The sequence below is a fragment of the Varanus komodoensis genome, unplaced genomic scaffold, assembly GCF_004798865.1.
Source record: "Varanus komodoensis strain SLA01 unplaced genomic scaffold, ASM479886v1 scaffold15, whole genome shotgun sequence".
Taxonomy (NCBI): domain Eukaryota; kingdom Metazoa; phylum Chordata; class Lepidosauria; order Squamata; family Varanidae; genus Varanus; species Varanus komodoensis.
The window spans coordinates 14,352,076-14,367,792 of NW_025335440.1; the positions used below are offsets into that span (position 1 = coordinate 14,352,076).

Sequence of the window (15,717 nt, forward strand, 5' to 3'; positions counted from 1 at the left end):
TATTTCCAAAGGTTTTCAGTGCCTTATTATGTCCAATCTAAAGATTGGTAACTTAAGTTTTGCTTTTTGATTGCTGTAGCACATTATATAATTTCAAACAGTGTGTCAAGTCCTCCTTTAAACACAATCCTATGCACTCAAAAATAAGGCCCACTGAGCTACTCCATCTGGGTTAAGGGTGGGGTCATAGGATTGTTTGGATTCCCAGATTTAAGGTTGGAAGAGAGCTCAGGCCTTGGAGCTGAGGGTCCACATTCTGATTTCCCCTCCTAGCACAGCTGGCTTGGAAAGAGCCATGTTGGCTGCTTCTTCAAGGTCATAGCAGTGACCTTAGAAGAGGAATTTAGGTGCTTTGCAGAATGGAAGCAGTGTGAAGGTGACCTTTGCTTAAGCATGTTCATTCCTGCATGCTTAATCACCAGAAAAGTTTGGGTAATGATTAACAACAGCCTTGGTAGTCACTATCAGCAGTTTCCCTAAACCAAGCTGTTGTCTTCAGGTACAATACTTCAGGCATATTGATTAACGTCTTTCCTGAACCACCGGAGTCTCATTGATTTCAGCAGTCAATGTACACACAGTACAGAACTTCGTTAATGCAGTACAGTGATGGTGAACTAATGGCTGCCAATTATGTTGCATAAATATATAACACTGTCTTGGAATAAAGGAAAAAAGACAACACCAGAATAAATTCCATATGAATCATTTATTGAATAAATACATGCAGTTGCAAAATTACATGAGCAAAAAAGGCAATCTGTACTAAACCAACCAGCCTTTCTTCTCTTTTCACCAGCTGTTGCAGGTTGAATAAAGAAAGGGATCAGAATTGATCTTAAATCCCAAACCCAGGTAACACATTGAGTTGATTACAGTCGCTACTTTCCTCTTCAACAAAGCACAGCATCGAACAGCTCCAATAGCACAAAAATAAAGAATGGTAAGTGCAGAGAAAAAAGCTTGGGTTTAAACACATAACATATTCAAGCTTTCCTTTAAGGCACAGGATTTAAAAAAAAATGGAAAGCTAGTCCATTGACATTCAGTTCTTGATTTGCTAATGGAAAATCCATACTTCCTCATCATTCTTCCATGGATCATCAACTATGGAAAAATAGATTTGTGCATGTAGTTTTTAACTTTCAAAGGCAGAAATAAATTTGTTATAAGTAATGCTGATTTTGGTCCAAATTTTCAAGAGTTCGCCATCTCTTCCTTTGAGGGCCTCCTGGGATCGTCTAATGTTACACTCAATTCTTTTTGCATCCATTATTTAATATCTCAATTCTCTCATGAAATGTTACTCATTCAGCAGACCTGTACATGTTGGAAAGGACACTGCTGATGTATCAGGAGGCAGAGGGAAGAAGAGACAACATAACTTGTACTTCAATAACCAACTGAAAGCTTTTTACACCTTTGCATTGTGTGCCCTGCATTACTCCTAAAACAATTCTTCTCAAAAAGTACTTCTGATGCCCCAAGCTCTACTGATACATGAAGTTGTAGTTCCCAGACTTTACAATTCTTGAGTTCACAGAATATGTTTTATTTCTTGGACACTTCTGCCTTCAAATTACATAGAGTGTTCAAGACATAAATCACACCCTCTGACCCGCTGAGAAAGCCACTTCTTTTAGGTTGTTCCTCATACACATATGCTAGAATCATGGGCACCCTCATCTGCCAAGGCAGACATTAAATCATTATTTAGAAATGGTGGCATGAATATCACCCATGTACAGTGCCCTCACTTAGTGAAATTGCTTTCAGTCAGAAGAGAATGCTAGGTTAATTGGACCAAATTTCTTCAGTAGGACTTCTACTGACAGCTTCTGCATCTTCATTATCCTTGTTTCTCATAAAAACTGATCAGAACTATAGTTTACAGGTATTCGCTCTTCCTAGTATATAGTTTCCCGTTAGAGCTCACCAAAGATGGCCATGCACAGTGGAGGTGTCATTTCAGAAGAAGTGGAAAATTGTATTAGATTAAGCTGTAGTCATGTAAGCTGGTTCTCAAAGAGCTCATTCAGGCTATTCTATATGCAGCCAAACAAGTGAATGATGCCTCAGAGAGCTACCTGGCGAAGCCTAAGCAAAATAAAACATCATAGATGCCAATGTACAGGGGTATATGTGTCGTGCCGAGGTCCAGATTGACACATGAAACTGAGTGCGTTTTTAAAAACTTGTATGAACAGTGTTTACGACAGGCACTTTGGTAATTCTTAGTAGTGTAATTAAAGGGCACAATGGGAACATCTTCTGTGCAAGCCGAACTGAAGGGTGCTTGGTCAGGAGAAATTCCTGCAATATACCTATTATCTAAGCTAGAATTAAGGTTCTGTACATTTCATTATAAAGCTAATAAGCTAACTTCCTGAAGTTTAGTCACCTTAAGTTATTTTGTAATCAAAGCCATCCTAAGTCCATCAAACATGTGATAATCTGTTTTAATCTGTTTTAGACACTTTTTCTAAAGCAATTGCATATTTACCTAAGACTCTAAGACTACTGACCACAGAGGAACTGCACTGTCTTTTTGGGTCAAAACACAAAAATGTACATTTTTTTGTTAAAACCACCTGAAATATATCTATATAATGCCCCACTGATTCTGTTCGGCAAGCAACAATGAATAAAATGAAGCAAAAAGTTCCCTCTTAGATCATAATCAAGTCCATTTTTGTAAACTGCTCTTGCACTCCCTGGGCCTGTAAAAATCAAAAGAAAAGACTACACTGATTAGACCATATATTTGATTTTAAATGGCTCTTTTGCTTTCTGCGTTATTCAGAAGTGATGCATTCCAGATTCAAAGTCAGTTTAGCACAATTGTGAAAAGCACGCTGTCCTTTCAACTGCCTGTGACAGCTTCCTAACTGGTAGTGTATGAGGCTGCAGTCTCATTCTTGTTTATACAGAAAAGATGCAAACCTCACCGCATTCCCCAGCTCACCATGCTTTCTTTCCTACCTGAACAGACACAGGCCTGCACCACGAAGGAATCCACTTCAGCGATGGTCCTTGCAGACAATGCAGTACTGTTTAAATGGAATGTGACTCTTCACATGGGTCAGACCCAAAACAGAGAGAATTGCTCCCAACGCTGCTTTGGGCAGCACTGAAGCAAAGTGTCAGCCAGAAATTTAGGTTTGGAGCATTCTATAGCTTGAGTTCCAGTTTAACAACAACAGATCTGCTAGCATTTTATGGTATCAATAGTAAACACATGTATTAAACTATTTTTTATCTGAAGCAATCAATCTGATACCACCACAAATGGTAGATTATCAGTATGGTTACTGAACAGTAATCTATTATACACTTTAATTATGCTCTTGCATAGACTATTTTATGGTACTAGGGTGGGGCAACAAAACAAACAGGCAGCAATGACTGCAAAGTGCATTTAAAAATTGTGCTACCAAAGCATTCACTTTCACATCACTGGAGACCCCATATGAATATACTGTGATTTCAGGACCTTGATAATCTTATTTATATATCATTTTATATATTTTCTTTATAATATCTGAATGAATGTGTGAATTATAGGCATTATCTCAAATTCCAGGAATACATTCTTATAAATATTTAAAAAGTTACTACATTGTACTCTCCTCTTTTGCAAGCCTTTAAGGCCAGAAATATGTGGGCTAACCATTACATTAATTTCTTCCAGACTTTTTTAAAACAGAAGAAATCCATAAATTCTTAACATTAGTACGACCATTTTGCTGCTAAAACCATTCCCAAAACACTGCCTTAAGATTTTATAGCATGCATTTAGAAGAAAGGAGCTATTTGCTTTGACATTTTTTTCTGTCTCCAAACCACAGAGGAAAATTCAATTTAAAAAATAGTATCTATTTACATGGTAGCCACCTTGGTGAGGTATGAAACAAAGTAGGAAAGACAGATAAACATTGTTTCATTTTTTTCAGGGGTACAAACACCATAAAAGGGTCCATTTAAACAAATGGTTACACTACAAATTCCATTGCACATTAAAATAGCTGTAACAAATGAAGAAAAGGTTTACAATTAAACTGACTTAAGCCTACATAAAATGTCCAGGTGTTATAAAAACAGTTGAGAAGCAGTGGTGAGCCTAATAACTAAGAGTTATAAAAATAATATTGGTACATCTTCATGAACGATGCTGATAAAATATATAAAGGTTGGCAAATGTATGCTAATGGGATCTTCTGGCATCCAAATCTGCCTAAGGTGCAGTGCGTGGTCTTGTACCATCCTCAGTCAAGTCATACCTTTAAGATGAACAAAAGTAGACAGTCTTACTGAAGGTACAGATACAGGTAAGATGGAAAGAGGGTCAAGGTGCTTGTACTTACCACTGGGTAAAATTTTTGGAAAGTTCTTCAGAAGCCAGTGGTATCAATACCTATGAAACAAAACAAGAAACTAGATCAGATCAGAAAAGGCTGGGTCTGCTACTATCTTATAGGAGTAATTTACTTTCTGATTTTGAAGCCTAAGCACCGTAAGTAAGCCTATGTCCCACCTCAATCTTTAGAAGCCTCACAGGAAATAGCACAGGAAAGTTTTTGCTGCGGATCAGATGAAATGCATGCTTGAACCTAACTGAGCAGCCGTCTTAAGAGGAGAAGGCGGCATCTCTCGACAAAGACAATGTACACAGATTCAGGTCAGAACACTTTGACTCATATGGACCTATACCTGGGTCCTGGTGTTTCTTTACGCACCTATGTTTCTTTTTGTCCATAACTTACCTTACCAAGCAGCCCTTTGTCTTTGGACAGGAAACCTCCACTGTTTTTCACTGCTACATCTAGTGTTCTTCTCTGCAAGTCAGCTAATGAAACACTGAAATCAAAACTGAGAAAAAAAAATTCAGGCAGCATATCATAAAAGAATTTGGAAACATGCATTGCTATGTTTCAGACAAGTAACACCAAATCAGGCATCTAGTTCAGGATCTCTGCAGCTTCATTTTTTAAAATTAGTATTTCCAATCCACAGAACTGCAGAAAGGAACTTTAAAAATCTGCAAGTGACTTTTGAGATTGCACTTAAACTTACATAGGACATTCAGAGACAAAAAGTGTCCTTAGCCTTATAGTGACTATTTTCTCCTGGACAATTACTTGCTTTTTTGGCTTTCTGCCCCCTTCTTCAAATTGGCAGAAACCATTGCAAATTTTAACTATACTGTTTTCCTGAAGATAAATTTAAAAACTTGCATCTCTTTATATTATTTCCAACTTCATCATAGATATTTTTCTGTCTTCTTATAGTCTAGATCAAAATCCTTTCATTGTATCTGGTTTGGCACAAAGACACATGATTTAAAACCTTTTTTGTTGGCCAATAAGCATGAATCAAAAGTCAGTGACTTTTTACTTAGAATTCTAGGATAATGAAACTATTTCTATTGCATTTTGATATCATGTGAGTCCATTAGATGACAGAAAATAAAAGAAAGGACTCTGGAATCAATTTACTCTTAAAAGATTCTCTTTCAATTTCAATACAAGTAAATGAATTTTAATAATTTTATCAACTCCATGCAATAAGAGCAGCAAATGCTGATTGCAACGTACGCCTGATCAAATACTGGATTTAAATTCTTCTTGGAAACACTTGTTTTTCTTCTTCCTGATCTCCTCTTGTCAGGTAATAAATACATTCGAACATAGGGGTCAGATCCTTCCTCTGAAAAGGCGATTAGATTTCTGTGGCCAGAGAATGAAAAATAACCAGATCAGAACAAAGCACAAATAAAGAACAGCACACATTCTGGCTATTAGTAGGCACCTTGTCAGGCAGCACTTTCTGGATGTACTGTAACTTCAGCTCTGCTCTCCCAATTGCCTGCCCACATGCATATGGGGCAGGCAGAAAAATCTGGCTGGTGTTTGTCACAGCTGTTTTTCAAGCCAAAACAGCTAGGAGGAGTGGTGTATTTATCAACAAGCCACATGCCGGAAAGACAAAGGAGCTTTCCACTCCTCACTGCCTTCTCAAATGCAGCTTATTAAGAACTGCTGTTGTTTCTTCTGGGGATCAACACTATTCTGGGAAATCTTCAGAACCAAGGACAGAAAACCGGAGAGATACAGAGTAGCACCTCCCCATTTCTTGCTCCAAGCTCGGATGAGTTGCAGCTAATGAGTCGCAGCACGTGATGTCATAACCTGGCGCTGCTACTCCTTTCAGAGCATGCACATTGCCACGACTATGGTGTCATCCAATGCTTGGCTGCTGGGGTGATGCTGGGGCGACATGGCTTGCATGCTGACACAGCCGGATCTGCGTGCCCACTCTGGCACGCATGGAATACTTTCGCCACCACTGGCCTAATGCTACCCTGGTGCAAACCACTAACCCTTATATAGAAATTAAGTTCCATTAAAAAGAGGGCGATTTTGAAAAAGCCTTGCTTAAGTAGGTTTTCCAGCACAGCTCATCATTAACAGGACACCTCATTTTTCTAACCCTAACCCTACCCTGTGCACACCCCAAGGCCTAATATAGGGGTGAAGTCCCATTGAAAATAATGCAATTTTGAAAAAGCCTTCCTTGAGTAGCTTTTCCTGCACAGCTCATCATTTCTGCCCATTCTAAACACATTCCAACCATCAAAATCATGCCAGGACACCTCATTTTTCTAACCTGAACCCCAACCCTACCCTGGTGCACACCCCTAACCCTAAAATAGGGCTAAAGTTCCACTGAAAATAATGCAATTTTGAAAAGGCCATCCTTGAGTAGCTTTTTCTGCACAGCTCATCATTTCTGCCCATTCTAAACACATTCCAACCATCAAAATCATGCCAGGACACCTTGTTTTTCTAACCCTAACACAGTGATGGTGAACCTTTTAGAGAACGAGTGCCCAAACTGCAACTGAAAACCCACTTATTTATTGCAAAATGCCAACACTGCAATAAAACATGAAAACAGCCAGTCCAAGAAAATCTCTCTCTCTCTCTCTCTCTCTCTCCCCCTCCCCCTCCCCCTCTCCCTCTCCCTCTCCTTGGCAGCACACTGACCAGCCATGCAAAGGCTTGGACAAGTTATGGGCAATGTGTCGTGGCTTGTGATGTCATCGCCTGGCACCACTATCCCTTTCTGAACATGCGTATGGCCCATATGTGTGCTTTTATCCACTGCTCGGCCGCTGGGGTGATGCCGGAGTGACTTGGTTCCCGTTCCAACAGAGCGGGCTCTGTGTGCCCGCTCTGGCACGCGTGCCATCGGTTTGCCACCACTGTGAGGTGTAAGGAACTTGGAATTGGTGTTGGGTCAAATGGTCCTTCTGGTCTGGTATTGCCAACCCCAACTGAGAGAAGCTCTCCAGCACCTTGGCTGGTAATCTTTCCCAGTCCTGTTACCTGGGATCTGCTACTGGTCATGCTGGGAACACAGAGCATCAGTCAAGGAGAAGAGACCGTCTCCCAAAACAGTAGGATCCTCTTAATAAAATTCATATTCTAGCCAAGTAAGGTTGGTCCTCTGTTGAAATGGCCTGGCACCCAGACACATTCCTCAAAATTGCATAATTATGAAGACTTTTTATGAGCTTCTCTGCCCCATCATAGATTCCTAAATATGGCTGATGACCTTAAAAAGAATGCTTGCTTCTGCTGAAGGCAGCAGATATTACAACAGCAGCAAACAGTGACAGATATACATTTGCTGAATACACCTGCATTGTATTCTGGCCTTGGTTTCTCCTCCTCCTCCAATGTGTTACCTCAGAAGGGCACAGCTACTCAGTTTTTTGTAATGTCACAGTTCTGCTCCAAGATTTAGGAAGGATCAAAATTGGACTCACCTACATGTGTGAACCACTACCATAAGTTTGTTTCTTTGTGAGCTGTGACGTATTGTTAACTGAATCTGTCCCAATGGAGACTGTCCTAACGTTGTGCCACTGTGAAAATAACAATAGCAGCAGTCAGTATTTAGTTGCTAAGGGATAACTGTTCACACAGACAAGCAGACTGCCCTTTCTTTTAGATTTCTGGAATATTTTACTTCTTCATTCAGCTTCTCTGTTGAATCATAGCTATTGCTATTGAGCTTTGTTTTTCAAAATTAAATTATGTGTGTTTAAAACTTTTAATTTTAACTTTTGTTAACCACCCAGAGAGCCTCAGCTATTAGGCAGTAGAAAAAAGAAATAAATAAATAGGATATGAGATTTCAGAAGTATTGTTTCAATTAAACTTTTCATCTAGTATACATCCAGTAGCATATATGTCACAAAGTAATAACAACATGCAAATGATGCATATTTGCAAGTTGCCATGAGCCTTTTTAAAGGAAAAGGATCCAAATAACAGTAGTATACTAACAACCCCAACAATAATGATATCATCTTTATCTTCTATATGTTGGAGTCTATATTTAGATAAACAGATGTAACATACAAAACAGTTGCTGTTATGTGCAGTTGCCAACAGATGGCATCAACTGGTTTTCAGGAAAAAATAGCAGCAAAGGCTGCATATTATATAAATATATCTAACAAAGCTGAACTACACATTTTGTTCCACTCACAGGCATATGCATGTGAACAGAGAAATACGTCTATGTTCTGAAAAGCATAATAAGAGGCGTTACCAGGCAAGACAACATTAGTTAAAAAGGATCTTCGCTAGATGGCTTTGATTTGGTCATGAAAGATCCAATATATCAATCTAAATAGGTAAATGTTATAGCCTGCCTACAAAGGGAAATACATTTCTAAGAATAGCAACTTTTTCTTTAACCGATACTCTACCTGCAGTCATGCTGCTACAACAGTAAGAAATATATTTTCATTAGACAGTATTGTATTTGTCAATTTATCTGTGTACTGGGTTATGTTACTATTTATAATCCAAGGATGCCAGCCATCATCTAGTTGCCCAATCCTTATTTTCAAACATCAATCCAATTCAGAGTTTGTAATACCAAATTATTAGAAAAAAATGCAGGCATTGCTAATTTCGCTTTCAGAAAAAGTAATATTTCTCTTGTTGCATAGGTTTTGCTTTATGCAGAGACCCAAACCAATCAGTATATTTGGAAAGTATAATAAATTTTATTCCAGTCAGCCTGGCTCGCTTGCTCTGAAATCACACTGTTGGGCATTGAGTTTTCTTGCAATGCAAAATCCCATGGTATGGACTATATAACTTGACATGTAAGGATCACAGCTTCTAACATCTATTGCATAGGCTTGCATCAATTCCTTCCAAGTCTACAACTTCATAACAATATAAAAAAACTGTACTTTTCAAGTTGTCTCAGTCGCTGCCGCAGCTCCTGCGTGGCAATGGGTAGTGATATGTCCGAAGCTATACTTGGAGTTGGTTCTTTGACTGAAAGATGGCTGGGTGAATAACTCAAGTTGGAGGCAAGCAGACTGGAAGAACTTCTGCTAAGATCTGTTGGCCACTGAGGACTAGGATTTGAGGGATGGCTTTTTTCAACCACATCAGTCTTTTTATCAGTGTCTGTTGCTGTGGAAGCAGGGGGTTTGTTCAAGTCAGCAGCTGGAGAAATGGGAACCTGAGGCTTGAAAGAACCTTTTCTTGCATCTTTGGAAACAGATGGCCTCTTCACTTGGGCCGAATGTTTGTGGTCTGGAGACCTCTCTTGCTTTTCAAGAGAAAGGATCTAGCAGCCACAGAACAAAGAACATGAAATTAATTCCAGAAGAGAGCTTCCTATGCAGTTCAATTAAGATAGAACTACTGCAAAATCCATGCGTCAAGAATGGAAACTATTTACATAAACAGATAAACAAGGCAATCAATTCAGTTCCAAACTTGAACTCTGGACATGAGTGCTTGGAGAGTGTCTTGCTAGCCAAACAGCTATTTATGCTCTTTGTCCAAACAATTCAGTATAAACATTGCTGAAAGATCCCTAACATGACCTTTGTCAGAGAGGTCTGTCCTCCATTATGGTGGGGAAAATCCAATTTGTTAAGCTTAGGTACATAAAACCATAAAACTTTTTTTGCATTCTGCAGCAAACATTTTCGCAGCCATGGTACCTGTCCCTTTTCCATGGAAGTTTCTATTGCTTGTATTAACAGTTCACAACATTTCCTCCATTGGTCAACCACTGGCCACTCTTACACCTTTCAATATGGTTACAACCCCACCAGCAAACCCTTTCTCAGTTTCTCCCCACCATCTTTATTGAAGTTACTTCTTGAATGAGTTACTTTTGAACAGCTTTACAGGCGTTTCATATGTTATGGAGAAAAGCAGAAACAAAGATAAGCAAAAGAGAAATGAAGTATTACCTCGCCCCCACCCACAATTTTCTTGAAATGTAGGAACTGAAATGTGTAGACCTCACCTTCTGCAAGATTTATTGGTGTACCAGAGGCCACTTGTGGCACAATGGATAAGTGCAGGGACTCGCAGTTAATTGTCACAATATGTTGAGAAAGCACGAGTAATCCGAGTTGCTACCTTTTTCATACTGTGTAGTGTTTATTCTCATCAGGAAGTGATCTCATTTATTTGCTCTTTTAAAATGTTTGATCTTGAAAGTTTATGTGAATATGTTTTGAATCAAGATGCATTACCAAAATTTAGAGTTACCCACATGCATTCCAGAGTTAACAGAGCTTTCTGCTTTTCTGCAGTGGATCAACCATACCTAAGATAGGAAACCGCCTCGTACAGAGTTAGGCAACTGGTGTTTCGAGCCCAATATATTTTTTTTAAACCTAATAGAAAAGCAATCTTCAATTTCTTCAGGCAAGTCCTTTCCAGATCTGTTAACTGAGATGCATTTAAAAAGAGATGCTAATGAGAGTCTGGAACTGACCAGCTACATGCAAAGTTTGAGCTAGGGCACCAATGCATGGAAGACTGTGGTACTTTCCAACTGTCTGCAATCTTATCTTGAAGAATGTTTGCTGTTTCCTTAGTAACTCTACATATAAAATAAATGATGGTTTGTAGTATTCAAGTAATTTACACAGGGCTGACTCCAACATCACATAAGCAGGATATTGCTTAAGCAGCAGGACTTCCCTGTCCTCTCCTCCTCGAGGCTCTCATGCCACCCCTAAATCTGCTCTGTAGTGTTGCCCAACCCTCTGCAGAAGATCTGGTGGGCACCCAGGAGGTTTCAGAGAGAAGGAGTAATCTATTCTGTCAACAGTTTCCTCTCTTGGAAAGAAAAAACATGGATAACAGTAGATTTCTTTCCTTTGAAACACAGGAAATACAGTTGCTTATCCCCCATCAAAATGTAAACGTGTATTCATTTAGATAAATTTTATAATATACCCTGAGAGCAATCTTCATGTTTACAGTGCTGTTTGGACCAGAATTGCTAAGGTGAAATCTCTGATGCATAGTTAGATCTTCACTCTCAAGAAGTTGGCTCAGAGGAAGCTTGAAATTTCCCAAGGAGCACTGGTGTTGTTCATCCTTGACCTAAAGCAAAAAGGAAAGATGAATGATAACATTTAAATGATTTTTCTTTAAAGATACACAAGTTCACACTCACTAACAGTTATTGATTGCATGGTAAAAAAAAACAGATTATTAAGCTGTCCTAATTCTACAAATATAAGCTAAATCCTGCTGAGAATAAATTCAAGGGAAAATGCTGCTAAGGTACCTTGAGTTGCCCTAAAAAATTCAAGAAATGGACTTATCAATTTTGTTCATTTTCTTTTATAGTTTGGAACTTTAATTTATTGCACTCCTCTCTCTGTGAACCCAAAAAATCCACATAAGGTGAAGCCAGATTTACTGTGGCTACCAAAATGTACATTGCAAAAGCTATGTGAAATATCACTATCTGACTCTGCTAAATAACATTTGACTATGCAAACTGTTCAGTATTAGTAGAATTAGCACAATTTTTCCCAAGACAATATTACCCATTCTAGCTGAAGCAATGAAGCACCTTGTAGCACCTGACAGATTAAACATATTTATTGTGGCTCATTTATTACATTTATATCCTGTCTTTTTCTTTCCAAGGAACTCAAGGAGGCTTACATAATTCTCTTCCATTTCTCAGTCTTATGTTCACAACAATATATACTTTTGTGAACTAAACTATCCAAGTTTACAGCATAATAAATTGGTAAATCTGTAAGAGCATAATCCAAATCTGAATTTGGAGGATTATGGGCATCCTGTGAGTGCTGGGAGATAAAGGCTGAAACTACTCTTCGTGTAAAATGCATAGATATCTGCTTTTGATCATCAAAGTGTTGTTCAGCCTTGGAACAGACTTAAAGAGTGTAAACAGCTGATAAGATACTTCATATTGTGGTGAATCCTGCCTCCTCCTGTTCTAGCTCTAGAAGCTAATATCTCTGGTTGCTCTTTGCTACATTGGAGCTGCAACCAGGGAATTTCTTTCAGCACTAGCTGCAAGGGTGGGTGCAGGACACTCCAAGTTCAGAGATCCAACTCAAAAGGTAGAGTAAGTTTTTGCCCTCAGAGCTGGGACACTGAAAAACCTACCCGCTACCAACCTATGCTTAGGCCCTGGTTACCTAAAGGAGCACCTGCGTCCATATATGCCCTCCCGCCCCGAGATCGGCGGCAGAGGCCCTTCTCTGGGAGCCCTCCGTGAAGGATATTAGGAGGGTGAGTACTTTGAGGAGGGCTTTCTCTGCGGTGGCGCCCAACCTATGGAATGCACTCCCCAGAGAGGTCCGCCACGCTGTCGTTTTTCGGTGCTAGGCAAAGAACTGTTTATTTAAACGCTATTTTAACTGTTAATGGTTTACTTGTTGATTTTAAATTGACCAGGCTGTTTCCACTATTTTATGTATTTTATTTATTTGTTGAATTTTTTTGCATTTTATACGGGATTTTAATGATTGTAAGCCGCCCCGAGGCTCATGCAATGGGGTGGCATATAAGTTGTCTAAATAAATAAATATGTCTAGCAGGCACAGGATTGTGCTGTAAAATGATGCAAGACTTTTTCTCTTGCTACAAGACTGATGGACCCCATGGGATTTGTTACCATTGTTCTTTAGGCCCTCAAGATAAAAATACTAAATGGGAAAGGAGGAATTTAACCCACAGGAATGAATAGTAAGATACTTCCTCAGGGACAGGAGTTGCAACTAGTATAAAGAAGGAAGGGCAAAACCTCAGGACAGTAAGAAAATAACATCCTACCTCAACTTCTAGTTCTTGCCGCCTAGGATTATGAACAAAGAAAGTGAAATTTTCTTCCCACACCGGTTCATTGGTTTTGTAGCGAATCTATTTAGGGATAGAGAGAGGTTTCTATTGAAATGCACGGTTAAAATGAAGTCAGCATATACCACATGTTGAGAACCTACATTCCCCCAGGAGTTATGTTTCATGGGCTGAATAGCAGTGGTGAGTGATGCTTGATCCAGAACTAGGTATACACTATACTCCAAGTGCCTATACAAGAGGGGCCCCCACTACCATTTACACTGGGAAAAAGTCTCCAATTTGTCCTGCTCACTCTTACTCAGCATTCATGCTGGCTGCAGAGGGAGAGGCATCTCTTCCTCCACAGCTAACAAATAAAATCAGTAAACTGGGTGCTGGATGCTGCCTCCCAGTGGATTGAGACACTGGTGTGAAATGAGCTTTAACTTTTTGCCCCTCCCTTGCCAAACTAGGCCCCACACATGTGCAATTTGCACTGCGATAAAAACAGGAATAAATGAGATTCTTTCTCCAACTACTAATTCCAGATTTCCTGATTAGAATTGGGACTACTGTGCAGGTTTAAATTGCTCATGTTTGCTCATGCTGAAGTCCAAATCCCGATCAGCCTCCAGGTCCTGCAATTTGCCACTTCTGTTCTGGCTGGAGATGAAGTGATGTGCTTCCCTCTCTAGCTAGCAATGATAACGAAGGAGAAGCAGCATGCAGGGCAGAGGAAGAGGGGCCCTGCAGTCCAGATGTGAACCCTCCAAAGATTCCCTCTGGCCTCCAGGTTTCTCATTCCTGAATTAAACAGATTATTTGTATTTTTCTTGTAACAAAGAAATTGACTAAACCCCCCCTCAAAAAAAAGAAGACAATTTCCTGTTGGCTCTCATTAGATAAATCACATAGCTTAAATAGTTCATGTAGTAAAACTGTGTATTATAGATTTAAAACCAATTTTCCAGTTTATTCTAGAGCCTTAGTACTGTGCTGAATAGAATGTGGATTTGGAGACAGAAAACCAAGATCATGTGTTTGGTTATGAGGCTCACTGGCTGATGTTGTGCAAGTCACCATTTCTTAACCTGTGAGGAAAACTAAATCCTTTTAATGAGGTCTTAGGCTCCCTGAAGGAAGGGCAGAAGACAAAAATGATAAATATATAACAGTTCAGAAAAGGTTGCAGTACAAACTTCATTCTTTTTTAAAAGAACAGAAAGAGTACTGGTGAACATATTCCCATAACATGCACTCTTCTGGCAAAAGACCAAGAGAGGTCTTGTAAAAGCATGGCAGCTTCAAGTTCTTCATCAATGGGGTGATAAAACTAAGGAAACTGCTGTACTGTTTTGCCTCTTTCTCCAGACATCTTGTCAGTCGTCCACCACCAAGGTACAGGATTGGGAGAGAAATGCTCTCTTATACATGAAAAATTATCTTATGGAAAACCTTCACCAGATGGAAATTTGCTCTTTGTCTCTTATTGAGAAGCACAGTGAGTACAGCTAGCTCTTCTATTTTTGATCGCAACATCTAAACTTGTGGGCAGGAGAAATACATGGTATTTTTATGCCTAACTAAGATAAATGTCGACAGTAGACGCTTACCTTACTTTCTTGTGCCTTGTGTCCAACTGTCAGCAAGACAAGCGGATTAGGGTTGCTGTTCATTTTCTTTCCTGACTGGAAATGAGGAAAAATGATGCCCATTTAATATATTTTTCAACTCCCATCACTTCAAAAGGGTTTTGAAGCCCACCCTCCATCTTCTATCAATTATTCTTACCACGTATTATATATTCATGGGAACTGGTGGGGCATAAAGTGTTCACACTGCATGATACTACTAACAAACTGGAATTTTAGATCCTTTCCTTATTTTCTGTATACCTTTTGAATGAAACTGTTTTATAAAATTCAACCTCTCATCCTTCAATCTGCATTCAACCCCCAAAGCCAATGAAGCAACATCAGAACAAATAAATGAATGTTGCAATCTGCATGCAAATGGGGGATATGGAGAAAGCGCAAGCTTAGAAAGCTTATTTTTACATATACATATATATGAAGGAATATATGCTTAAACTGTATTGCAGAACTGTAAAGCATTTTGTTCTGGGCAGTAAGGAATTCCGCATAGGTTTACCAAGCAATTACTAGACACCAGCCTTGCTCACCATATATATAGCTTTAGGTCAAACTGCAAAAGTAAACAATCCCTCACAATAATTTCACAGAAATTGAAACATTCCTCAACCATGAATATCTGTTGATATGCTTTGCATCAATTTTGCAGAGAAAAGCTTTTATTAAGGAAAAAGTAGTTACGGTGGTTAATCTAAAGCATTTATTAAAGCTGTTAAAACACATTACGTATACTGTTAATTATTAATTTGAACGGGGTCTCAAGAAAAAAACAACACAAAACTCAGATAGGCATGTTAGCTAAAATTAGAGGGCAACAAACATGTATTTTCTGGTTATATCAGTTATTCTCCTCAGTTTTTAAGGTAAGAGCAACTTGTATTTAGTTTTAATAC

At 39.1% G+C, this 15,717-nt stretch overlaps 1 protein-coding gene across 4 annotated transcripts in view; it reads right to left on the reverse strand.

Annotated features, from left to right (window-relative positions):
• Positions 1-690: 690 nt before the first annotated feature.
• Positions 691-15,717, reverse strand: part of ESYT2 (extended synaptotagmin 2) — a 61,631-nt gene continuing 46,604 nt past the window's right edge. For 3 of the 4 annotated variants that reach the window (XM_044425330.1, XM_044425327.1, XM_044425329.1), the window contains 9 exons: positions 14,786-14,860; positions 13,167-13,253; positions 11,301-11,450; positions 9,278-9,663; positions 7,832-7,930; positions 5,595-5,726; positions 4,764-4,869; positions 4,365-4,414; positions 691-4,280 (listed from right to left, as the gene is read on the reverse strand). In XM_044425330.1, coding sequence (XP_044281265.1) covers positions 4,235-4,280; positions 4,365-4,414; positions 4,764-4,869; positions 5,595-5,726; positions 7,832-7,930; positions 9,278-9,663; positions 11,301-11,450; positions 13,167-13,253; positions 14,786-14,860 — 1,131 coding nt within the window. In that variant the 3' untranslated portion in view covers positions 691-4,234. The remainder of the gene's footprint in view (positions 4,281-4,364; positions 4,415-4,763; positions 4,870-5,594; positions 5,727-7,831; positions 7,931-9,277; positions 9,664-11,300; positions 11,451-13,166; positions 13,254-14,785; positions 14,861-15,717) is intronic. The other variant, XM_044425328.1, reaches the window with a different exon arrangement.